Source organism: Ctenopharyngodon idella, chromosome 10, assembly GCF_019924925.1.
Source record: "Ctenopharyngodon idella isolate HZGC_01 chromosome 10, HZGC01, whole genome shotgun sequence".
Classification (NCBI taxonomy): domain Eukaryota; kingdom Metazoa; phylum Chordata; class Actinopteri; order Cypriniformes; family Xenocyprididae; genus Ctenopharyngodon; species Ctenopharyngodon idella.
The window spans coordinates 44,058,645-44,085,364 of NC_067229.1; the positions used below are offsets into that span (position 1 = coordinate 44,058,645).

Genomic DNA, 26,720 nt, shown 5'->3' on the forward strand with positions numbered 1-26,720 from the left:
AATAAAAAACAAAAACAACAGTAGCTGTAGTTGCCAGAACTTACAAAACAAATACCACAGCAACGTTTTACTCACTTCTTTACGAGAACCTTTAAAGTCAATGTGATTTTTATGGAATGAAAAACTACAAAATCTCCTGAAAAGCAAAATACCTACAGCCATCTTGGCAAGTTTGGCTGTGCTTGCTTGTAAAATAATTCGAAAGAGAATGACGGTTGGTTTATGACAAAGATGAATAAAAATAACAACACATAAGTTTCATATTTAAAATGTATTAGCAACATTTTAAGTTTTACAGATTATACTTAAATTTTCAGTAAAAAAAAAAAAAAACCTCTTTCATTAAGTAAAATAATGTTAATACAGCAACTAACTGAAATTATTAAAATTAAAATTAACTGTTTATTAACTTTACTGATAATCACCTTAAAAACACAGGTGGTAAAGAGAAAGCCACACGATGAACCAAAGTTCATCACAATTAGCTAACTAGAAGTTGCACAGTTATACACACAAATACAAAACACCATCACTGTAACACACTTGAAACTAAAAATTTAATTATACATTCATTTAACAACATAAGATAAAACCCTAATGTATAGAACTGATAAGAAGAAACTGTTATTTCAATGAAAAAACATTAAATGCGAGCTTTGTTTCATTCATTCTGAATTCTGGGAATTTGGTTTTTCACTATAAATAATATGATTTCCTTGTTATTTCACTTACTGTAAAATGGCATGAAATATCCCATTAGATCTATTATAGTTTTTAACTGTATAGAGCAGGGGTGTCCAATCCTGCTCCTGGAGGGCCACTGTCCTGCAGAGTTTAGCTCCAACCCCAATTAAACACACCTGAACCAGCTAATCAAGGGCTGTGTCTGAAATCGCCCCATACCCTTAAAGTCCCCCTGTCCCCCCAGTTTTTTTTTAGCTTTTAGTATGAATATGTTAGCCTTAAGGTTATGAATAAGCTGGTGTTTTCCAAAACAATGACAAAATTCGCATTTAGGAAATATAAGCATTCAAAACTTACAGTCTCTCATTTCCGCTAAAATGGATCACGGATTTACATAACATCACACATCAGCTTCCTACACTATAAACAGACGGTAAACAGACAAGCTGCAGTTGAAATCGGTCACTTTTTCACACATTTACTAGTTTCTATATGGTGAATGGCACATAGTGCACTATATAGGGGATAGGGAATGAAGAGATCGAGAATGAAGACCGTTTTCGCGTTAGTGTCACCGCTGCAGCCAGAGCACAGTCTGCTCCGGTCCAGAGACACGAGAGCACAGAGCGGATCATATGCGCGAGTCGACACAGACCACAAAAGGTATCGGACCCATTTGAATTCTGCACAGAATGCTGTATTTTAAAGCGATATAGAGGAGATTAAGAGGAGAAACGGTTAGAGATTAGAGGGAAACCAAAGCTTTACCGAGCTCAGCGGCTCTGGCCGAGCTGTGATATAAACAAAACATTATTGGCTATTTTTTTTAAAAAGGAGTGGGGCTGTTCGATATATCCCGCCCTGTCTTCCTGTTTCAGTTAAAATTACGTCATTGAATAATGCTGCGCGTTCCCAGACACTTCAGTGGGCCTTTAAATAGGGCACTATTTGAGGGAACAGCCATTTGCAGTGGTGTCTGAAAGCATAGTATACATAATCGAGTGCACTCATTCAATCCCACAATGCACCGCAGTAGTGAGTGTACAACCAATGTACGCTCAACGGCTAGAGAATACCCATAATGCACTGTGAGAATTGCGTGCCGAATGAATTCCCGCGTCTGACCAGAAGATGGCGCCCGCAGCTTAATCATCCATCCATTTTTTCAAACCTAATTGAATTCACTCACTCATTTTCATTCACTCCTTCAAGTGAACTATATTAGTGGACTAATGTAGGGAATAGTGAATGAGGATAGAGGGGGCGATTTCAGACACAGCCAAGGTCTTACTAGGCAGACTAGAAACTTCGAAGCAGATGTGTTGAGGCAAGCTGGAGCTAAATTCTGCAGGCCAGTGACCCTCCAGGACTGAGTTTGGACACCCCTGATATAAAGGAACTAAAGGTTAACCAAATAACATGTTTTTACTGTAGCATTTTTACAGTTTTTTACTGTTGAAATCGCAATCATTTTTTGTGAAAACCCCCATCACCAGCGCAACCAGACCATTCAAAGAAACATTTTCTATAGAGGTCCAAACAATGAGAACATCAACATGAAGACCACCCACATTTATCGTCTATTCAGTATTCAACAAATTGTTACCAATTTCACATGCAAAGAGGCTAGCCAATCACAAAACAGGTAATTTGCATGTAGAAGCAGAAGAGACTGCTTTCGAATATTTCAAATGTGTAGATAATCATGCCTTTGAAGGCTGTTTTTGTGTTATAGAATGCCAGCAGAAAATGCACAGCCTGAAGCACAATACCAAATTAGGCTGCTTTTGCTTCGAAGCCTTAATTTATTCATGAACTCCCTGCTTTAAGTCAATGTGATTTTAATGGAATGAAACTCCATAAAATCTCCTAAAAGGCAAAATACCTACAGGCATCCTGGCAAGTTTGGCTGCACTGGCTTGTAAAACACTATGCTTGGTTTAGGACAAAGATGAAAAAAAATAATAAGAACACACCTAAGATGAATAAATAAAAGGTTTTAAGACTGATTCGGATCTGGATGCATATAGATCAAGGCTTCTGCAACAAGTAGAACTAGGTCATAAAACCAGAAAGTACCCAGACGTCCTTGAATGATGTTTTGAAAGATGCGGCATAAAGCAGGCAGGAAGGCCAATGCTTTTGTCTTGTTTTGTGATTCTGCAGGCTTAAAAATAATTAAGTTGAGCCACCTGGACTTGTGTGTCTGCCAGGAATCCATTTCTATCTTCGAAACGCTTGCCATATCCTTGTCCATCCTATTAAATGGGCATCTTATCATGATTTCCAATCAGTAAACACACATTCAGGTCTCAGATGGAGGCCAATTTGTTTTACTTTTTACGCCTCAGTCATATAGTGCCAAGATTTGTTGTGAATGTGCAATTTTCTCATACAAGTGAATGCTCGAATGACAAAGGATGAAGAGAAAGAGACAGAGAACAACACTGATGAGGTACTCTTACCTGGAGAAGACACAGCCGGCTATGTCAGCCAGACCTCCAGCAAAAAGTTGTACCGTGATAAGAATAAGAGAAAACTGTTTAACACCAAAGACCTTGAATATATTATAAAATTGTTATGCCCACAACAAGACTGCAGGAACAAATAGAGGTTTGAGTTTCACCAATGTGAATCACAAAAAGAAGCTGATAAATATGTTTGGCCTTTCTAAAATATTGAGAAAAAAAAAAAAAAAAAGAGTGTTTGTTTTTTTAAATCACTGTGGAAGATGTTTAAGTACATTTGTATGGCACGTTTCACATAAATATTCATCCAATATTGTTAATACAGTTTTTAACTCTTTCCAGGCCATTGACGGAATTTTCCGGCTTTCTGTGTTTTCACTGTTATACGGTAGGGGGCACATTTACACATCTTCTGAAAGAGTAGAGAATCTCAAAATCAAAACAGGAAAAAAAGGAGCAGAAACAAGCGATAAAAGCATTGCTTATGCACGTTGTAGTCTTTGAAAAAACGCTATTTTCTCAGCTTTTTGTTCAAAATTTCGCCTTTTTTTTTTTTTTAATTAAAATTACTCACAAAAAAGGATGCATGAAGCTAGAGTGAAACTTTTTGTGTTGTTGTTTAATATGAGATGCTCTGTTCTTTTTGATATATTGCATTTTCAGATATTCATACAACAAAACATTCTGGGGGCCAAACAAAACAAAACAAAAAATAAAACCGCTGGCAGGAAAGAGTTAATTCAATAATTTTTTTAAATTTTCATTCACCCCCTTTTGTTGATCAACAAACATTTCATTCCTGAAGACTAAAATATTGTTTAAATAATTAAACATCAACATTTTGAATGTATAATATAATCCAATATATAAATATAAAATATATTTTTTCTCTTATTATTACAACAACAGCATTTCTTATTCTTATATAGGATTACATTATCATTATTCAGCAGTGGTTCACATTTAGAAGACTGCTGTGCATGATCAGCTAAAAGTGCACAGTTTCAACAGACAAATAATTAACACCGGCACAATTTACATTCACATTTACATGTTTATTTAACACCCCTTTCTTTGTTTATTGGTTTTCACAAAAATAGAAGGTGCACATGAACCCATCACTGTTCTAACACTGGGCTGAGGGTGTTTGCTACAGAGACCAATGAGGTTCCAACTCTGGGGATAAACATGGTCATAAATATTGTTTTTCTCTGAACAAAAACAGCACATAAAAGGAATCTTTGATTTTTGCACAACAACACAAGTCAAACACTACCCGCGGGGCAAAGACCTCTACTGAGAACTACAAGATGAAGCATTAGGATTGCATAGGTTAACATGAGAGTCTGCGAACGGCTGTACAGAGGAGAGGCGAGGATATAGAAATCTCATAATCGACACTGCCAACAACAAATATCAGTAATGGAGCCCCAGCAGCATCTCTTTTCCTCTGCAAGAGCATTGCTGACGTGCAGTGCTATTCTGCGTTTTTTCACCAATGCCTCAAACAAAACGCTTCATAAAATATCCCAAGCTTCCATGGCAGCATGAGCTTGAAGTTCAGATTTTTTTGTCTTATTGGTTTGTTGTTGTTTTTATTTGGTTTCATTACTGCATTTTAGGGATGGGCGGTATAAATAAAATCTTGTATCTCAGTGTATAATAATATTTAACAATATATTTATTAGTTGGAAATCCCAAAAAGTTGTGCATGTATGTATGCATGTGCATATATATATATATATATATATATATATATATGAAATACAAATCAAATTTGGGGTCAGTAAGATTTTTTTTTTTAAGAAATTAATATTTTTATTCACTAACATTGCATTAAATTATAATGTTACACAAATAAATGCTGTTCTTTTATTAAGCAGAACAACTATTTTCAACAATCATAATAAAAATACTTTTTTCTTGAGCAACAACTCGGCATATTACAATGACATAACAGAAATAAATTGCAGTTTAAAATATACTCAAATAGAAAACAGTTATTCTTAACTTGTAATAATGTCATAATATTACTGTTTTAACTGTATTTTGGATCAAATAAATACAGCCTTGGTGAGTATAAAAGACTTTAAACATTAAAAAATTGGCAACACTTTACAACAAGGTCTCATTAGTTAACATTAGTTATAATGAGCAATATATTAATCTTCAGCATTTATTAATCTTTGTTAATGTTAGTTCATAAAAATGTTCATGTTCACAGAGCATCAACTAATGTTAACATATACAACGTTTGGTTTTAATAATGTATTTGTATATGTAGAAAATAACATTAACTGAGATTAATAAATGCTGTAGAAGTATTGTTCATTGTTAGTTCATGATAACTAATGTAGTTAACTAATGTTAACAAGTGAAACCATATTGTAAAGTGGCACCAAAAAAAAATCGTACCAACCCAAATCTATACCAAAAATTTTGTAAATACATACACACCCATCTAGCATCAAATGGGAAAATGTAACATTCTGTAAGACAGGAACAAAAAGACTTAAAACAGTAATATTCAACCAGAAACATTTCTGATCAGATAAGCCAATTTTGACAGCATGGGAAAAGTAGTTACTATTTTATAGCCATGCAAATATATGCTATCGGACCACCCAGCCCTACTGCAGTTGCTCTTATGCATCTTGTGAAATGTCAACCACTGTCTCAAACTCATTTCAATGGCATTTACAGATTCAGCTATGTCAAAAAGCTGATTTTTTTTTTTTTATGATTACAGAACGTTCAATTCTACAGCATTTCTCACTGATTGGGATTCTGCTCTTCACACAGCACTACAGCGAGCATTTTCCCTGCTCTCAATCAGGTACTTCAATGTCTAATGACTCTCAGTGAACGAGCAGAACCTGTGCTTGAACCAGAGGTGCTTGCTGCGGGTCCAGCTGTCCGAACGAAGCAGATAAACCATGTCAAAGACAAAACGACCTCACCACTTTCAACAACTAAGACTATCTATTTATTTACCTCACGTCCACACATACACGCACACACATACGTACAGTACTGATATGAAGATTGGCCACAGACATGTCTTAACTTCATATTCATAAACGCTGCCATGCTTCGATATGCGTCTGATTCACAAGAACTGTGCAAGAAAGCATGGCATCGGGCGGTAGTTCAGAGGAGGAAATGGTATACGTACAGCGTTGAGGATTTTCCTCAAGACTACAGCCTTGTTTTTGTTGATAATAAATGTCTGAGAATAAAAGGCAATGAGAACCGAAAACAAATCCAGCCGATTTGCTTGCAAATGGCGTCAAACCGTGTCACGATGCTTCAAGATTGTCCTCTTTTCTTAGCTGACTTCATAGCAATGGCCGTTGAAGATGAAACCGACAATTTACATTCGCAAACACGTCTCAACACACAGAACAAAGAGATAAAGTTTCCTCTTAAATAGGTTTCATATACACATATCTGCATTTATATATGGATACTCGATTCATACATTCATTCTCTAACACTCTATTCATATTCACATATAATCTTAACCTTATATGAAATATTTCTTTTAAATTATTCTCAATGTATACTATGGGGTGAGACGGGGATCTCTGAAGGAATTGGTGGACATTTGGACCAGATGCTTTATACACAGGAGGAACGAATCACTTTTGAGGGCAGGAGAGTCGAATACTGCAGATATACAACAATTTACATTGCTTCGAGCCAACGTACAACATCAATAGAGCTATTTACAAAGAAATAACAGAGAAATGATGGTCTGGAGGTCATGAGATGGTGAAAATAGGTACCAATGAGGAGCTTCTAGTCAGTTCTACATGAAGTGTTAAGACCTTTTCGTACCATGCGCTCAGTCTGGATGAAGATAAATTCTTACAAGCTGTGCTTGCCTACCTGCAGGTCTGTAAACATCCAGCAAAAATATTCCTGTCTGTAAACATTTGGTTCCCTTGTACTTTAATTTCTGTCTGGAAGGAACCAACTGCATGAGTCTAAAACCCATGTGTGTCTGGAGACAAGCTTCCTGAGTGCCACTGAATACACAGCTAAACACTGAAGAGGAGGAGGATTCGGCAAACATCTGATGTTTGAAGCTTGCACTCTTGACTGTGAGGCAGATGAAATGCGTGACGGTCATGTATGCGTGTCCAAAGGGAGCACAGATATGGATGCCAGAGAAAAACGGATTTTGAGCCTGTAGAAAAAGGTCTCACTAGACTCGAAAGAAAAAAGTCGAACATAAACTCATCAGGGAGATAAATGGCATGGTGCAGGGTAGGAATGCTGAGTACGTCAAATCAAATGAGCGATGATGATGTTGATGACGACAAGAACTGATGGAATAAAGCGACAGGGAAAGAACATAAAACAGATGATGTGATGAGCAGGAAGAATGGAATGACGAAGAACTTATTAAAGAAGGAAATGGACCATGATAGAAGGCGGAGGATGGGACAAAGGATAGCAGGAGGGATTCATAGTTAAAGGCAGAAGACTACAGCGGTTGGCGTCATCTTCAGCACAGCAGGAATTATCTGTACGGTCTAGAGGTCGATGAGCTGGTCCACCAGCAGCAGGGAACGGGCCAGGTTGGGCAGGCTGGACTCAGAGCTGCCACTGTTACTGCGAGAGTGACCTCCTAAAAGAGGCCAGATGGACAGGAAGGTTAGGGGAGGAGGAAAGGGAGGACAGCCAAATCGAGACAAAAAGAGACCGAGGAAGGGGACAGCAGAAGAGAGAGGGAGAGAGAGAGACACAAAGGTAAGTAAACGTTCACGAAAAGTCAAGAGAGACTGTTACGAGAGATCATGCGTAGGGTTGGGAATCGAGAACTTGGGAACTGATTTCTTTTAAATAAATGAATTATAGATATTTGACTCCACAAAACACATGAAATATAAGGTTAATTTGTTAATTTTTAGTAGCACCTCACAGTAGGGGTGTAACGGTATACATATTCGTCACGGTTCGGTGCATGCAGTCAGATGATGAATACAGACGGTCACGAGGCGATCCACACCCCAATCCAGAAGGGTAATGCCACGTCTGTTTGCTAACCGCCACAACAGGAAAAAGCACAGAAGACGCTCCATGCTTAGATATGTTTACGTGTAATCTCTCAACCAGTGTTTCAACTGTGGAAAGACATCAATAAAACAGCTTGAGAATAATATCTCACGTAGCATTACATTTACCTCAGGCAAGTCATTCAGTGTCCACAGCATGTTAGTTCACTAGAGAAATGAACTCTAGAGGGGAGCGTTTCACTAAATGTATGCACTATATTAGCTTATATTCATTTTATTTACATTAGCTGTTAGTAATGTCTTAATTATTTAATGTTTGAATTAATTTGTTATGAAAGCAAGTTATGACAATAACTGTATAAATGATCGTATTTCAAAAATGAATTGGAGTAGAAAAATAATTGAAAAATAATTTTATAATTAGATTTAGAAGTCAATGTAAAACCTGCCTTATGTCCAATTTACTTCTTTTTTTTTTTTTTTTGAGTGTTGATTACTATATCTAAAAATAAATAACTGAATTTAATAGTTTGGGCTCTGTTGTTAATTGTAACCTTTATTATAGTAATGTGCAAAAAAGGGCTCCCTGTATATAGTTTACAGCAGGGGTGTCTGACCCTGGTCCTGAAGGGCTACCGCCCTGCAGATTTTAGTTCCAACCCGAATCAAACACACCTGAACCAGCTAATCATGGTGTTCAGGGCTGCTTGATAATTACGGACAGGTGTGTTGGAGCAGGGCTGGAACTAAAATCCGTAGGACGGTAGCCCTACCAGGACCAGGGGTGGACACCCCTGGTTTACAGCATTAGCTGAGATAGATTTTTTTTTTTATCTTTAAGAAAATGTAAAAAAAATTTTTAAATTTATTTAAAGAGAGAGAGACACACACACACACACACACACACACACACAATTTGTTCAATAAACCTAAAACTATTTAATTAAAAAAAAAAAAAAAAAAAAAAAAACACTTTTATGTTTAGTTTTCTCCCCCCTGCTGTACCAAACCCGTACCGAACCGTGACTTCAATACCGGGGTACGTGCCGAACCATCATGTTTGTGTACCATTACACCCCTACCTCACAATGTTTCCTGCACCACTACTGAATCTACAAGTCAGGGCAAAAACATAAGCTTGTCTCAGTGTTATTGTTAACTAAAACGATTAAATCATTTTTGGTAATTGGAAAAAGCTAAAATAAAAGAAATAAGTATTAGATACAAATAACTTAAACAAAAATTAGGCATGTCGCCTTGGCTGGCAACTGAAATAAAATTTAAAAAAGCTACACGGAAATATTTAATACAAAAACTAATAAGATTGACTGACTAAATAAGAATAAAAACTGAAAATACAAAAAAGTTAATTCAACATAATAAATACTATAATAATACATGATACTAAAATAAAACTGGATTGTCTGCATTGATACCGCAAAATAATACAAAGAACAACATTAATATTACAAAAAAAAAAAAAAAGTTCATTTTGCAATGTCCTCACTTGTTATATGCAATAACAGATATATATATAGCATGCAGTGTAGTATGATTTGAGAAAGAATTACTTTTGCGTCAACAATGAATCACAAATAATATCTTGTACTATCTTGAACAATGACTGAAACTTTGTATTACTGGCACTCCTCGTGTTTATTGCCTTCTTAAAATGAATCGCTTGTATTCCTCAACTGTAAGTCTCTTTGGATAAAATGACATGACAAAAGAATTGACTTGCATTTATATTTATTCATTTCAAAGTGAACTTTGAACTAGTTACACTATTATGCGTGCATGAGGCTTAAATCTGTGAAATTATGGATTGGTGGTTCAAATGGCAATATACATTTGAAGATATTTATCTTGTATATAATCTATTATAATGAATCGAAAAGTGGAACTGGAAACTCTGGAATTTCTATTCAATTCCCATCCCTAGCCATATGAGTGCAAAATGGCTCATCTACCTTGAACAAAACATCTCAATTCGGTATCTTCGCAACTGCCAAAAATAAAAAAACCATGCAAAATATACAGTTCACACATATGCATATATGTACTAGCTGCTTGCTTTCATTACAATGAGAGCGAGAAGCAAATTGCTCACTCATTCTCAGGAAAAGGATTTGGTTCCTCAAAGCTTTACCTTGGGAGTTTTTGGAGACCAGAACTGGTATGGGGTCAAATTCATCTTCATTGGCTGTCTCAGCGCTCGAAGGCTCAAAGCCTGAGATCAAACAGGAGTCTGCAGCTAAGAGGTGATGAGGGTTGGGGCAAATGACGGTTTACGGGTAAAAGATTTAAGAGGGCGGGTGGTAGTGAGAGAAACAGATGGATGAGAAAATTACAGCACCAGTTAGCATGATGTAAACCCTGAAACTTTCACATTAATGTTCTTGGCTGACACCTTCTTAACAAAGCTAAACAAATACCAAGAAAGTCCATATAGCATGTAAGTAATAATTACTTTTAATTTTTATTCCAATAAAATGTTTAGTTTTTTTCCCCCAAGATATATGCTTCCGCAAGTCACATAAGCTATAAATGCCAGCAAAACAAAAATGATTGGTTGTACCTGGTATGTTCTGGGAGGAGCCTCCTGAGACAGGTGCAAAGTCATCCAGACAGGAGGCGGAGCCAGAGGGGAGAGAACAGCCAAGCAGGGAGTCCTCGCCAATCAAAGGGTCTGTAGTGCAGTGGAAAGGAGCACAAGGGAAACATGAAAACGTTAAATCACGTGAAGATACTAACTACATAAAATATCAGGCGGTCATGTTAGTTTATGTTTTTGGTAGTCCACTTATAATGTCAGTCAAGGATTTTGTACTAAAAAGTCAATATAGTATTTCATAACCATTTCCTACTCTTTTGCTGACCCTCAGAATTGAATGAAATGATAATTTTGATGAATTTTCAGGTATGCTGATTCAAACGGTTTCAGCTGCCCCATCTGGACACCAAACAGGCATATTTGTAAATGTAGACATTCATTCATGCATACATGTGTTCAACATCTGCCAGCGAGCTGTGGAGGTTCAAAATGAGCCTTTTTTGCAACTTAGTTTCAATATATGAAATTTAAGTTGCAAAATTAGCAAAGTTTTGTGGGCAAAAAGGTCCATTGTCTATTGTCAATAGTGTAGCTATGTATGAAGCACAACTCACACAGAAGTCACTTTCAAACCAAGCAGCTTTCTGTGGGTCAATGCAGTGAAACTGGGTAGCCAACTTGAACTTGTTGCCAAATTGGAATGGGGAAGCTTTACACAAAATTTCCACGCACAATTCATTTTTAAATGAATGAATTTTGCCTGCAAAATTCGCCAAACAACGGTAAATGTGACTGCACCTTTACATTTTTTTTATAGTATACTGAATGATGAAGGAAATTTAGTTTCCTCATTTTAACTGCTTAAAGTACAACATTCTGCATCCTTAATAATGTGGGAAAAAATGATTCAGATGATTCAAGGTTTTTAATGTGTGAAATCAGCCATAGCCTCAGGCACTCTCTCCGCACAAACAAAACATTCTGCCACCACTGATGTCTCTGACAGGGTGTTATAGTGCTAGACAGAGGCTCTTCTGTCTATCTCTGATGCATATTTTTACCTGCCAGTGCTGATGATAATGGTTCAGCCTCCACAGGGTGCAGCTGAGCCTGAGGGGGCTCCAAGCCAGGAATCAGAGAGTCCAAACACACATCTGTTTTGACTGGGAGTAAGAGAGATTGAGAAATCATCACTGGTCTCTTACATTCAAACCAATCATGCATTTTCCTGTTGGACCTTGTGATGCCACAGTGACTCACTGGATCCTGGACATCCTGGACAATGGACATCATACAAACTTCCTTTCGCTACTTTGAGCCCTACATGATGAGTAGATTCTTCAAGGTATCCTGGTATCTTGCAAGTCATATCAACTAACTACAGGTGTACCTCAGAGTTCAGTGCTTGGCCCCCCTGTCTTTTTGATATACATTATGTTTCTGGGACCCATCACTAAGCAATAAATCACTCCGCTTTTTCTTCCAATGCATTGATATAACACACAGCTCTAACTGTTGTTCCAGCCTTTTGTGTGTTGATTTCACAATGCCTATACAAATCCATTTTTCCCTCAAGTTAAAATTTTATGTGGCAAGAAGAGAAAATTGCACGCTATCACAAATAAAACAGGGACTGGATGAATTCAGAAAATGTCCTGTTTCTCAGAGAATACGAAAGTGTTTAGTTTAGCTTTCGTAAAAGGAGTAAGCGCACAGCAAGACAGTCAGCGAGAGCTGTTACCATCTCTGGTGTCGTCCATGGAGCTGCCGAAGGGGTCGGCCATGGACAGCAGATCAGGCAGCATAAGAGAGGTATCTGGAGACTTCAGGCCCTCTATCAGCTTCTCTGTAAGTCAGCCAGTGAAAACAGCCAGCGTTAGCCAAAGTAAACAGAGATTTAGGCATGCAGAAACTAAGAGGAAAGGGAAAAGACAATGGAGGGATGGAAAGCCAGACTGATGATTAGAAAAGGGTAACATGCAAAGACAGAAATAAACTACAGAATAATTATTGAAGGGTCTAAATTATACATTGCACAATGCAGGCCAAGAACACAATGTAAAAGAGAAGGTGATCAATAAAGATACAACACATGGCACCAAGGCCTTGGTCACACATGAAAGGACAACTTTAATCCAAGCTTCTGACAGAGATTCAAAACAAACCATTAGAGGTAAGGATGGTACTAGGTACCGCTAAAATTGAAAGGTGACTTCTTCTGAACACTTGCATGCATGTGCTCAAATGTACTTCTTGGTTAAAATGTCCATTTTGGCAAGGTATTAATGTAAACGCATTTGGCTTGCCTTAAGTAAATGCAAAAAAAAGCTTTTAATTTCTTTGTTCTTGCATTTATTATTGAGCGTTTATTTAAAAAATGACTAGAAAAACCTAAAGACTGTGTGTCAGGTTTAATTTGTTAATATTTTTTAAAATAAAAAAAATTGTTCAATAGTACAATAGTGTTTGCTTTGGTATCAAAATTGTTATCGTGAATCACAAAATTTCAATGGCAATGGTATTTGGTGAGTGCTAAGGTAAGCACAGCTGGCATGGACCTCTGCATTACCTGGCACAGCTAGCAAACCAGCTCCCGGTTCCAAGCCCAGAATGTCAGTAGGTCTTTCAGCTGTATAAGAGCAGAGAAACAGAAGATGGAAATAAGGTGGTCAAGAAAAGCTGGACATCAACAGGAGTCATTAATGCTGAGCATCAGTGTAAATAGAGGAAACACACAGACATTGACAAGCAGCTCAGCAGGGATGCTGAGGTAAATGGAGGGATGTGATTCAAAGGACACATTGTACTGGAGTGTTTCATCTTAATAGGAGTCTCCTGCTGAGTCCGGAGACTGGTTTGACTACCTTAGATGAACTGAACATGTGCCGACATTTAGAGGAGGCGGCCAGGAATGGTACAGAAATAAAGCGAGAGACTGAAGCTCTCATGTGTATGGAACAAGAAGCCAGGATGTCACAATTAAGGACTAGTCATGTAGCACATCTACAATATATGTGCAATGGTTTCTATTTCCTAAGTGAGTTCAACTGATTCAAATATATTTAAGAGTGGAACATCAGATTAGGGCTGATAGTACACCTACCAGAAGATGGAGGAGCAGGTTCTGCAGCCTCCAGCCCAGGAATAAGACTCTCAGTAGCAGCAATCAGAGGTTCAACAGGTTCTGCAAACAGCAAAAACACGTTGGCTATGTCCACACCAATCCAGATACATTTGAAAACTCATCTTTTTCTCTACATTTTGGCCTTCCGTCCACACCGAGATGATGTTTGTCTTGAGAAAATTTTTTGAAGACGCTCTCCCAAGTGGATGAATCTGAAAACACTGTTTTTGTGTTGTAGTGTGGACTGTGAAAATGGAGGTATTTGAAAACGATGAAGCATGTTTAGTCATGTGACGCATATTATATCGATATCTCTATTTATACTGGTATGTGCTATTCACTTTCACAGTGTTGTTTAAGATAAATATAACTTCGTACAATCTTCATTACATTCTTGCAAAGATGACAGAAAATGTACTCACAGTTGCTGTCCTGCAGCAAAACATAAGGGCAATTGCATTTTCTAGACCATAGAATGGCAACTGAGTGTGACCTGGACGCACCAGTAAGTGGTGTAAGTTAGCTAATAAAATGATTGTGCCAAAAAAATACCATAATAAATTCATTATGTTTGGTCTCTCAGTTATTGTTGTCAAAAGTACCTACTTCAACACCAAGTCGGTACTGAAATTTTTAAAAATGTGCCGCTTTGAGCACTGTTGAGCGGATTCGTAAACACCTCTGATTGGCCATTGTGTTCACATGCTCAACAGATATGTCTGTCACTGGCTACAATGATCAATGCACAGGAGCATTTGAAAGCACATCTAAGTGTTTGAATTTGAAAGCGGGAGCGTTTTGAAAGGACGCCTGCTTTCAAACGCTCCTGTGTGTATCTGTGTAAGCGCTCGCTAAAGAGCGTCATCTATGTACAACATGTTTTTGAAGCGTTGATCATTGTAGCCAATCACAGACGTATCTGATGAGCGTGTGAACACAATGGCCAATCAGAGGCGTTTACGAATCCACTCAACAGCACTCACATTTTTAAAATTTCAGTATCGACTTGGTATCGAAGTCAGTACTTTTGACAACACTACTCTCAGTATCATCTCAGTGAGTTTTTCTCATCTTTTAGGCATACACAGTAATATGATTTTAGCATTTTTTGACATTTCAGTGGGTACAATAAACTTTTGGAAACGCTTGAAACGCTTGTGTGGACAGACAGCATTTTTGGATTTATCTGAATTAATGTAGACGTAGCCTTTAATACATCGATAACTGCATTCTGGAAAGTGTGTGTGCAAGCAAAATTACCGTCAGCTAGCTTGGTGAAGTCTTTGTTGAGCAGGTCCTCAGCCGTGAGTTTGGAGAAATTGTCATCACCGAAGGGATTCCAGGTGGGCTGGTCCGGGGGGCTTGTCAGGCTAGCGGCTGAGGCAGGAGCTTGGGGGACAGAAACGCTGCCTTGCTGGGAAGGCTGGTACACACTCTGCTGGGAGGACTGGGGAGAGTTGGAAGGGGTGGCGCTGGCTGATCTAATTGTGCCCGAACAATGAAAGAAGCATTTAGAAATTAGTTTAAGTAGGTTCGAAGTTGACAGAACATTTCTTCTCGGTTATATAGGTTGTATGCAGTGTCACATTACGAAGGGCTTAAATTCTATATTTATAGGTTTGATTTCTCACTTTGACTTATTAAGGCTGGCTTCTGCTGTGGCCGCCTGCAGCTGCTGAGTGGACTGGCTGACCGGCACTCCGAACATAGCACTGTGGGTGACATCACTCTGGATGCGTCTGTGCCCCGCCTTCTGGGCCGTCCTTGGGGACGAGGGAGGAGTCTGAGACAGGCCAGGGGTCACAGGCTGAGGAGATGATGAAAACACAGGAGAATGAAGCAACTAAGAACTCATAAAATACAGAGAAATTAGAGCGTGACATGCAAATGAAATTTAAATGCAGTGAAATGGCATGAATTAAAAACAAAATTAAAAAAGGTGACTGACCAAGCGTCAGTGAATACAGATATAAAATAAACATATAAACAGATGACTTCCAGTATGACTTTTTCTATAGCAACTGTTCAGACAGGCAGTAAAAATCTGATTTTTGATGTAAAATTTGGCATATCAGACTCAAAATCGTTTGTAGTAGTAGGAAAAAATATATTTTAGAAACTCAATCCAAAATCACATCTCTTTGTGGTCTGAAATGGAGAAATGGAAAATGTACTCATTTACACTCACATGTACCATTAGAGCTAAACTACGATTCAAAACTAAAGAAATTGATACTTTTAATCAGCAAGGATGCATTAAATTGATCAAAAGTGACAGTAAAGGCATTTTTAATGTTACTATATGTATATTTCAAATAAATGCTGTTCTTTTAAACTTTACTCATCAAAAAATCCTGAAAAAAGTATCAAGGTTTCCACAAAAAATATTAAGCAGCACAACTGTTTTCAACTTTGGCAATAATAATAAATGTTTCTTCAGCAGCAAATCAGCATATCAGAATGATTTCTGAAGGATCATGTGACTGGAGAAATGGCTGCTGAAAATTCAGCTTTGCCATCACAAGAATAAATTATATTTTAAAATATATTCAAATAGAAAACCGTCATTTTAAATTGTAATATTTCACAATACTACTGTTTTTACAGTGTTTTTGATCAAATAAATGCAGTGTTGGTGAGCATAGAGACTTCTCTCAAAAACATTAAAAAAATCTTACAGACTTCAACATTTTAACATTTAACAGTGTATATAGTGAATGTGAAAAAGAGTACAGTGAGTGTATAAATAGTGTAGTAAATGACTTCTGCATCATGACACTCTGATAAGTCATGATAAGTCTGAAAAGTCATGGATCTGATTTTCATCACAAACAAATCAGATTTGAATGCAGTGTAAACGAAGCATAAAAACCATTCGATTTTAACTTAATTTCATCAAATGTATTATTTTAACAAAAACATTGTCTGTCAGTCTTCAGACACTTTTCAGAGCAAATAAACCAAAACGAGCAAACATCTGTCACACAAACAATCAAAACCATCTATGCTGATTCAAAACAAACCAAGAATGGATGGATGCAAAACAACGGATGATGAGGCGCAGCCCGTGCATGAGGTGCATCATTAGTGAGAGTGAGTCTCCCATTTCTTTGAAACAGACAGGACAGAGCAGCATGCACAGGATGGAGGTGATTACCCTCTCCTCTGCCTTCTCTGGGCTGATTTGGGATTGAGGCGCTGGCTGCTGAACTGTGGGTGGCATCGCTGCAGGCTCTGCTAGTGCTGCAGGCGGGGCACCAGCCGGCTGAGTGGTAGTGGGCTGGATGGGCACCGGCTGCTGCTGAGCCGCCGACGCCTGCTTACGACGGGCGCTCCGTGCAGGTGCGGTGGGCGGGGCGGGGCTGGATGGAGGCGGAGTGGCTACTGCTTTCTGAGGCGCAGGGCTACCAGCTGCTACTGGAACGCCGCCGCCTCCTGCTGCAGCCGTGATTGGGATCGGCTGCACGGGCTGTCACACAGACAGGCACCAGACAACTATACCATGATGCAAACTTTAAATGTGACCTCCACACCCTAAACGGTCAGTTTCATTTAATAAATGCAATCTACAGTCTGGAATAGACTTAAATGAATTAAATGATGTAATACCAATTAAAGACGTCATGTAGATCTTCCTCTCATTTCTTTTTATCCAGACTTCACTACTTTCTACTGCTTTTGTACGACTTCAAACCAATACACAGATTAGAAAACACATGCAATAAGATTGACACTCACCGTTTTCTGCTGAGGAGCAGGAGACGCCTGGGCTTTTTGAGACTGAAGTGCTGCAGCCGGCTGAGCCAAGTTCACACTGACAGCTGGGAAATGCACAGAGAACAATTATGTAGACTTACTGCATAGATGCAGTGCATTTTGATACATGGCAATATATATATGTTGATATATTTTGATATTTTTGAGAGAGAGAGAGAGAAAAAGTTAGGACACAATATAGATATATTCAAAATAAACATTAAAAATTATAAGTATGTAAAATGTAATACATTTGATATTTACACAATTATTTAATATATACTTATAATTATGTGCACAATAAAAATATGATAAAATGTTAATGTCACAAATAAACTAAAAAAAAACATTTTTTTAAAGGTATTATATATATATATATATATATATATATATATATATATATATAAAAAATACAGAGAAAGAGAGGGAGAGAAAGATAGATAGATATAATATATTTAAAATAAATAAATATAATTTACAATCATAAATATTTAAAATTTAATACATGATACTTACATAGATTTATTACATATATCACATTTATAATCAGTTTTTAATATATATTGTAACTATGCATGAAAATATGATAAAATTAATAGTCACTAAAAATAAACGTATATATATATATATATATATATATATATATATATATATATATATATACACACAGTGGGTACGGAAAGTATTCAGACCCCCTTAAATTTTTCACTCTTTGTTATATTGCAGCCATTTGCTAAAATCATTTAAGTTCATTTTTTTTCCTCATTAATGTACACACAGCACCCCATATTGACAGAAAAACACAGAATTGTTGACATTTTTGCAGATTTATTAAAAAAGAAAAACTGAAATATCACATGGTCCTAAGTATTCAGACCCTTTGCTGTGACACTCATATATTTAACTCAGGTGCTGTCCATTTCTTCTGATCATCCTTGAGATGGTTCTACACCTTCATTTGAGTCCAGCTGTGTTTGATTATACTGATTGGACTTGATTAGGAAAGCCACACACCTGTCTATATAAGACCTTACAGCTCACAGTGCATGTCAGAGCAAATGAGAATCATGAGGTCAAAGGAACTGCCTGAAGAGCTCAGAGACAGAATTGTGGCAAGGCACAGATCTGGCCATGGTTACAAAAAAAATTCTGCTGCACTTAAGGTTCCTAAGAGCACAGTGGCCTCCATAATCCTTAAATGGAAGACGTCTGGGACGACCAGAACCCTTCCTAGAGCTGGCCGTCCGGCCAAACTGAGCTATCGGGGGAGAAGAGCCTTGGTGAGAGAGGTAAAGAAGAACCCAAAGATCACTGTGGCTGAGCTCCAGAGATGCAGTCGGGAGATGGGAGAAAGTTGTAGAAAGTCAACCATCATTGCAGCCCTCCACCAGTCGGGGCTTTATGGCAGAGTGGCCCGACGGAAACCTCTCCTCAGTGCAAGACACATGAAAGCCCGCATGGAGGACTCCAAGATGGTGAGAAATAAGATTCTCTGGTCTGATGAGACCAAGATAAAACTTTTTGGCCTTAATTCTAAGCGGTATGTGTGGAGAAAACCAGGCACTGCTCATCACCTGTCCAGTACAGTCCCAACAGTGAAGCATGGTGGTGGCAGCATCATGCTGTGGGGGTGTTTTTCAGCTGCAGGGACAGGACGACTGGTTGCAATCGAGGGAAAGATGAATGCGGCCAAGTACAGGGATATCCTGGACAAAAACCTTCTCCAGAGTACTCAGGACCTCAGACTGGGCCGAAGGTTTACCTTCCAACAAGACAATGACCCTAAGCACACAGCTAAAATTACGAAGGAGTGGCTTCACAACAACTCCGTGACTGTTCTTGAATGGCCCAGCCAGAGCCCTGACTTAAACCCAATTGAGCATCTCTGGAGAGACCTAAAAATGGCTGTCCACCAACGTTTACCATCCAACCTGACAGAACTGGAGAGGATCTGCAAGGAGGAATGGCAGAGGATCCCCAAATCCAGGTGTGAAAAACTTGTTGCATCTTTCCCAAAAAGACTCATGGCTGTATTAGATCAAAAGGGTGCTTCTACTAAATACTGAGCAAAGGGTCTGAATACTTAGGACCATGTGATATTTCAGTTTTTCTTTTTTAATAAATCTACAAAAATGTCAACAATTCTGTGTTTTTCTGTCAATATGGGGTGCTGTGTGTACATTAATGAGGAAAAAAAATGAACTTAAATGATTTTAGCAAATGGCTGCAATATAACAAAGAGTGAAAAATTTAAGGGGGTCTGAATACTTTCCGTACCCACTGTGTATATATATATATTTTAAACATTTAAATGACATTTAAAATGTATATATTTAATATTTATAAGTATTTAATGCATATTTATTATAAATGTGCGTATAACAAAAATATATTAAAAATACTAATGTTGTTAAAGACATAATATTCATCGATGCAAAGATTTTTTTTTTTTTTTTTTTTTTTTTTACAAAATCATCATTATGTAATTATTTTATCTGCTTCTGTTGGCTATAGCTAAACACTGCCCGGCAATAGAAAAATTAAAATAATAAAATAAAAATAAAAAAAATCAGTCCTTCTCAACATCACCCAGCTCAATATTCTCCTTCACGCTCTCAATGTTAAGTATTTTGCCAATGGGTTTTTATGTTCGTTAACATGCTTATTTTATGCTTAATCTACAGAGAACATGGATAACATTTCATCATATTTATACCTATTGGCTGGGAGGCTCCGGCAGGCAAGTTGGCTCTCTTTCGTGGGGTCAGGGCAGCAGGCTGGATGGGCAGGATGCCTCCTAGTGCCTGAGACTGGGATTGTGCTGCTTTGGGCCGCTGGCGTGGCGTGATAGAGGTTTCAGTGGTGGGAATGGGGTCTGTAAGTCTACGGGACAAAAACAGAGACAATTGAGGCCAGGTCAAATTTACAGACTATAGAGCACTATGCAGCCTCCGGGAATGTACCTCGCCTTGGTCTGCGTTTGGCTCTTCTTCGCGGCTGCTTCGCTCGCTCGGATTGGCTCAGGAAGTTTAGCAGGAATGGGAGAATTCTAGAGGGACATATTTGAGATAAGTTTTGTTTTTTATGATTTCAGGCATTCTAGAGGGACATATTTCAGATTAGTTTTGTTTTTTATGACTTCAGGCATTCCTGCAGGCTGATGCACACAAGCACCCAATCCAACAATTGATCCCAGTGGTAAAAGCACTGACCGAACAACAGGCCGAGAGTGACCCCGGAGGAGAGGAAGGAAAGAGACTAACCTTGATGTTTTGGACAGGGCAGTCCCGCCGGGCCAGTTTAAAAGCAAAGTAGGACACCTGATAAATGTCAGGCCTCTTATCAGGGTCTGGTTCCAGCATGTACCCTGATAAAATCACCACCACAGAGATAAGAAAAGAGGAGGGAGAGTGGGAGAAAGAGAGAGTGTGTCACAACGTGACAGACAGAAAAAAAGGGAAGAGTGGATGATCGCTATAAGCGTTCACACATAAAATAAGCTGAAGGAATAGTTCATCCAAAAATTAGAAAGTCTTCATCACAGGGTTCCCACTCTTTCATGAACATCAGATTCAAGGACTTTCAAGGACTTTTTAAAGCACCATTTATTTTATATCAAGCACCTATCAAATTCAAATCCCAGCATATTGAGCGTCATGAAAGACCTCTTACAGTAGGGTGAATTCAGGTTGACTTTCCCCAGTCATCTCAATGGAAAAAAGTGTCCCAATCAACCTGAATTCACCCTACTTAACATTTTAACCCTCCTATTGCATCTGCATCCATTTTAACCCGGAAGAGGTACAGAATCATTTGTACATTAATTTTGGAAATATATTAAAACAATATGGCAAATGGGCGATATGGCAAAAATATCACAATTAATGATTTGATCACAAATCTTTTTCATGTTGGTTTTACTATTTTGCCAGTGACTGATCAGTACAGTCAAACTAATTTCCCTATATATTAAAAAAGTAGCCTTACAAGGTAACAAAAGAAAAAAAGAATGACAGACTTTCAGCCCAAAGTATGTTTCCCTATAAGAATGTTCATTTTGGACACAGCTCAAATGTCCAAACCCTACCTAATAACAAAGCAAGGGGAAGTACCGCAATGGAAAACACTCAGAAACTGATTGTAAAATAATATTCCAAAACAAATATACTAGGACAAAGGGGGGCATGTTGTAATTTTGACAAAATTTATTTCAAATTTAATTCAAGCACTTTCAAGGACCAATATTTGTTTTTAAGTACTTCTCAGGCCTTGAATTCATGTGTCTGAAATCCAAGTACTTTTAAGTACTTTCAAGGCACGTGGGAACCCTGTCATCATTTACTCACCCTCAAGTTGTTGAAAGCCCATTCGTACATCCATGAAACACAAAAGGAGAATGTTTTTTTAAAAAAACCTTGCCAATCTTTTCCATGTAATGAAAGTAAATGAGGATAGGTGCTGTCAAGATCCTGAATAACTAAAAGTACAGCTTTGAGTGAGGAAAAGACTGATAGTCCACCCAAAAATGAAAATTCTGACATCATTTACTCATCCAAACCTGTGGTTTCAAACCTGTATGACTGACTTTTTTATCTGGCTCCCATTGACTTCCATTGTGTGGTCAAAAAATACAATGGAAGTCAATGGGAACCAAAACTGTTTGGCTACCAACATTCTTCAAAATATCTTCTTTTGTGTTTAGCAGAAGAAAGTAAGTCTTGGAAAGGTTTGGAACGACATGAGGGTGAGAAAATGATAACAGAATTTAAATTTTATGGTGAACTGTTCCTTTATTTAACTTTTCACTTCATTAAAGCTCTAAAATGGACTATCATATAGACAACAAAAATGGCATGCTGACACCATTTAAAACCCAAACACCATTATTTCTTGCATGTTTCCCAAACAAGCAACATTGCCATTAATGTTGCCGTGTTTTTGATTTGATAGCTACAACAGAAGGGAAGATATTTTGTGTATTTTGACTTACATGTTGCTCTGTTCTTCACACAAAGAAACTTTATAACTTAAGATTCTAAATATAGTGTACAAGTCATATTGACCACTTTTACAGTGGTTGCTTTGTCATTTTGGACAGCGCAGGTTTCTAACTCCATAACCTTTAATTAATGACTAGGACTTTATTCAAATATTCCCCATTTGTGTTCCACAGTAGAAAGAAAGGACATGAGGGTGAAAAAATTATGACAAAATTTCATTTTTTGGCTGAACTATTCCTTTCAAGTGAGACCCATAGCCATACTGAGCCAGTGTTGAGACGGAGACACACCTGGTGTGAGACGCGAGCAGCGACAGGAAGATACTTACGGATGAGACGGTGCATGTCCTGTGAGTAGCGGGAATTGTCTGGAATGGTGAAGTTGCCATCACAAATGGCCACCTGACTCTCACCGAAGGGCAATGTGAAGAAACAGAGTTTATAGAGCAGACAGCCCATTGCCTGAAAGAAAGAAAAACCCACGTCATTGTACAGTATGGGAAAAAAAACCCTTGATTGTGGTCGTAAGATAATAATATAAAAGCCTTGAATAAGGTTAATTAAACATTCTTATTACTTCAGTACTTTTATATCAAATTAATCTAGTTTTGAAATCCATTCACAGGCAATTTATAGAGACCTGAATACTCTTATTGAAAGCTTTTCAAAAAGGCCATATTCCACCGTTCTGTGTAGCATTTGGTTTATTTCCCCCTCGTATTAATTAAAGTGAAAGTTCATCCAAAAAATTAAAATTCTGTCATGAGTTACTCATCCTCATGTTGTTCTAAACCAATAATACTTTCGTTCATCTTCAGAACACAAGTGAAGATATTTTTAATAAAATCTGAGAGATTCAAAATATATAGAGTTTTGGGTGAATAGACTTTCAATGGAGGGACAGAAATCTCACAGGATTCATTAGAAATATCTTCATTTGTGTTTTGAAGATGAACGAAAGTCGCATGGGGTTGAAATAACATGAGAGTGAGTAATTAATGACAGAATTCCCATTTTTGGGTGAACTAACCCTCGAGTTTAAAATAAATATAATCGTATCATATAATTGAAGCTTCTTGGATGTTGATTTAGATCCTCTCTGACTTTTATAATAAGCCACAATAAAGCAGTGTTCTAGCTTCCTCTTTTCCTTCTTTTTATGTTTATCCTTGACCACGGTATAAAACCTTGTTGGTACAAAATAAGCATACATTAAAGTTAATAAGATAGCAAAACTGACCATACTTATTTTTTAAATACATTCTGGTCTTATTGAAAACATTTTGTAATCTCTTCTGGAATAAATTTCCTTTTCTGCTGACGTCAGTATAATCAATAACCAAATAGCTATTTAGGCATTGATTTAGCAAACTTGCTATTAGTCTGGTGAAAGTTAGATTCAAAAAGCTTAAGAAAAGCCAATGACTTTTAAAATTCCTTCTGATTGGCCTGTGATATCTTTGATATATTTACTTACCCAGATATCTGCTTTAGTGGTGATGATTTTGCCGTTGTACAGGTTCACCATTTCAGGAGCGCGATAGGATAGGGTTGTGTACCTAAACAAAACAGACATTTTCATGAAATGCTGCATTATAATTAGTGTTATTTTTAAGGAATGCATGATATATCTGTGACCATATTGGAAACATACAAAATGAGTGTTTTCTTAATTAATGACTTCAGTCTAATCAGGCCTACTCTGGAAGCAGAAAAAAACTTCACCTCACAAGCAATTTATCATAATTTGCAGTAACTACAAGCAATTTGTCAAAACATCATTTTTTGATGGCCCATTTTCCATTAAAAATTCTAGTTTGAAGGATAAACAGTACAGGCTTAGAGTATTTTCCATCTATTACTGGCCATCTATTTTAAAGTATTTAAAATTTTAAGTTATTCCTGTGATATCAAAGCTGAATTTTCAGCATCATTAATCCAGCCTTCAATGTCACACGATCCTTCTGAAATAGGGCTGTTCGATATGACGATATATATCGTTACTACTAAATAAAATGTCTATCGTTAGAGACTTTGCTATATCGTATATATCTCAGTACGTAAATATATTGCATTATTGACACTTCAGAGTGATGAAATGCATAAATGAGAATATAAAGAGCGGGATGTGCTTGATGTTAAAAAGAGTTATAAGTGGAATATATCCTGAAAAGCAACTCTGTGGTGCAGCACTCATGCTGACTGGCACACTGCCAAAGTGCACGCACAGAAACCTGCCTCTCTCAGTCAGAAGGCGATCGCAAATTAGGTACGTGCTCGATGTTAAAGTGTTATTAAGCACAATAAGTAGGGGTGGGGGATAAACTGGTAGACACGATTAGCCGGTAGAAATTTGTCAACCAGTAGAGATTTTGGGCTATCGTCTCTGTCGCGGTTACACTCACGTGAGGTTGCTATGCTGCGCGGTCAGTTTTTAAGCATTGCAGTTTAAAAACAAGTGGTTTTAAAGTGTTGAAGTGCAGTTAGCAGCGAAAGACAACACATTTCAGCATATGCACGCGCTCTCTAGGAGACACTTTCTCAGCACTGTCTGAGAGACGCGCGACATGAAGCCGCTGCTCACAGAGCGCGCGAGGACAGAACTGAGTGCTTTTTTTGTATTTGCAAGTAAACAGAGCTATTTATGTCTTAAGTGAAGGTACAGTTGAGAAAGACAAGGCTTGAGAATATAATGGATTGATGCAGTCAATCTTAAAGGGACAGCATCCACTGTCATTATTAATGCTAATCAAACAACAAAAAAGAGAAAATCTCTCCCTGCTCGCTTTTGTAACTTTAAATAAATGTATGTTTGCATTGTTTTTTATACATTTGATTATGTAGTATTTCTTAGTGGTTAAATTTTTTTCAGGTAAGTCTATTTCATTTGTGTCTTTGTTCTATTGGCTAGTATTAATATATATATATATATATATATATATATATATATATATATATATATATATATATATATATATTATTTTTTTTTTTTTTTTTTTTTTTTTAAATGATATTAAAAATGGTGATAAGACTAATGAAATTATGAAAATTGTGAGAAATTTTGATATCATAAAAACCTTATTTAAAGCAAAAATAACTATATCATGATATAGATCGTTATCGTGATATATAATTACTCGTATTGTGATAAGATTTTGGTCATATCGCCCAGCCCTATTCAGAAATCATTCTAATATGCTGATTTGCTGCTCAAGAAACATTTCTTATATTTATCAATGTTGTAAACAGTTGTGCTGCTTAATATTTTGTGGAAAAAGAAAAAATTTGATACACTTTTTTTTTAGGATTCTCTGATGAATAGAAAGTTCATCGAAAGTACAGCATCTGTTTGAAACAGAAATCTTTTGTAACATTATAAAAGTCTTTATGGTCTCTTTTTATCAATTTAATGAACCTTTGCTAAATAAAATTTATGATCTCTCCCTAATAACCCTAGTCTTGTTTAACAATATGTTCTTTCTGATCACTCACCCAATACTTGTCAATAAAGGAATGGTTTATTCAATAAAGGTATAGTTCACCCAAAAATGAAAATTCTGTCATCATTTACTCACCCTCATGTTGTTCCAAACCTGTATTAATTTCTTTCTTCTGCTGAACACAAAATATATTTTGAAGAATATGGGTAACCAAACAGTTGATGGACCCCACTGACTTCCACAGTATGGAAAAAATACTATGGAAGTCAATGGGGCCCATCAACTGTTTGGTGACCGACATTCTTCAAAATATCTTCTTTTGTGTTCAACAGAAGAAAGAAATTAATACAGGTTTGGAACAACTTGAGGGTGAGTAAATGATGACAGCATTTTCATTTTTGGGTGAACTATCCCTTTAATGAGTCAAATCACGCAGTGCAACTTAAAGACCACCAATACAACAATTTACAACATATCTATTCCAAATAATCAATAGCCTCCTGGAATCCGTGAAGTGATTTCACTCACCTCCAGTACTGCACAACAGAGAAAATGTTGAATAAAATATATATTTTATATGCATCAGAGTTCTGCACATTAATACATTTTTTTTTTTCATTTTACGAGTAAACCTCCTCTGTGGATTACCACTGGTTATAAAACAATTTGAA

The 26,720-nt window shown here is 37.2% G+C and overlaps 1 protein-coding gene across 8 annotated transcripts in view; it reads right to left on the reverse strand.

Annotated features, from left to right (window-relative positions):
• The window catches only part of aak1b (AP2 associated kinase 1b), a 43,988-nt gene that overhangs the window by 4,454 nt on the left and 12,814 nt on the right, over positions 1 to 26,720 (reverse strand). For 3 of the 8 annotated variants that reach the window (XM_051909108.1, XM_051909100.1, XM_051909105.1), the window contains exons 6-20: positions 24,087 to 24,168; positions 22,939 to 23,071; positions 20,874 to 20,977; positions 20,574 to 20,659; positions 20,327 to 20,493; positions 17,593 to 17,675; positions 17,012 to 17,323; positions 15,486 to 15,661; positions 15,115 to 15,335; positions 13,834 to 13,914; positions 13,300 to 13,359; positions 12,472 to 12,576; positions 11,792 to 11,893; positions 10,755 to 10,865; positions 10,326 to 10,430 (exon numbers count right to left, since the gene is read on the reverse strand). In XM_051909108.1, coding sequence (XP_051765068.1) covers positions 10,326 to 10,430; positions 10,755 to 10,865; positions 11,792 to 11,893; positions 12,472 to 12,576; positions 13,300 to 13,359; positions 13,834 to 13,914; positions 15,115 to 15,335; positions 15,486 to 15,661; positions 17,012 to 17,323; positions 17,593 to 17,675; positions 20,327 to 20,493; positions 20,574 to 20,659; positions 20,874 to 20,977; positions 22,939 to 23,071; positions 24,087 to 24,168 — 1,928 coding nt within the window. Of the gene's footprint in view, positions 1 to 4,186; positions 7,789 to 10,325; positions 10,431 to 10,754; positions 10,866 to 11,791; positions 11,894 to 12,471; positions 12,577 to 13,299; positions 13,360 to 13,833; positions 13,915 to 15,114; positions 15,336 to 15,485; positions 15,662 to 17,011; positions 17,324 to 17,592; positions 17,676 to 20,326; positions 20,494 to 20,573; positions 20,660 to 20,873; positions 20,978 to 22,938; positions 23,072 to 24,086; positions 24,169 to 26,720 lie in introns of those variants that run through there. The other 5 variants (XM_051909107.1, XM_051909101.1, XM_051909106.1 and 2 more) reach the window with 5 other exon arrangements.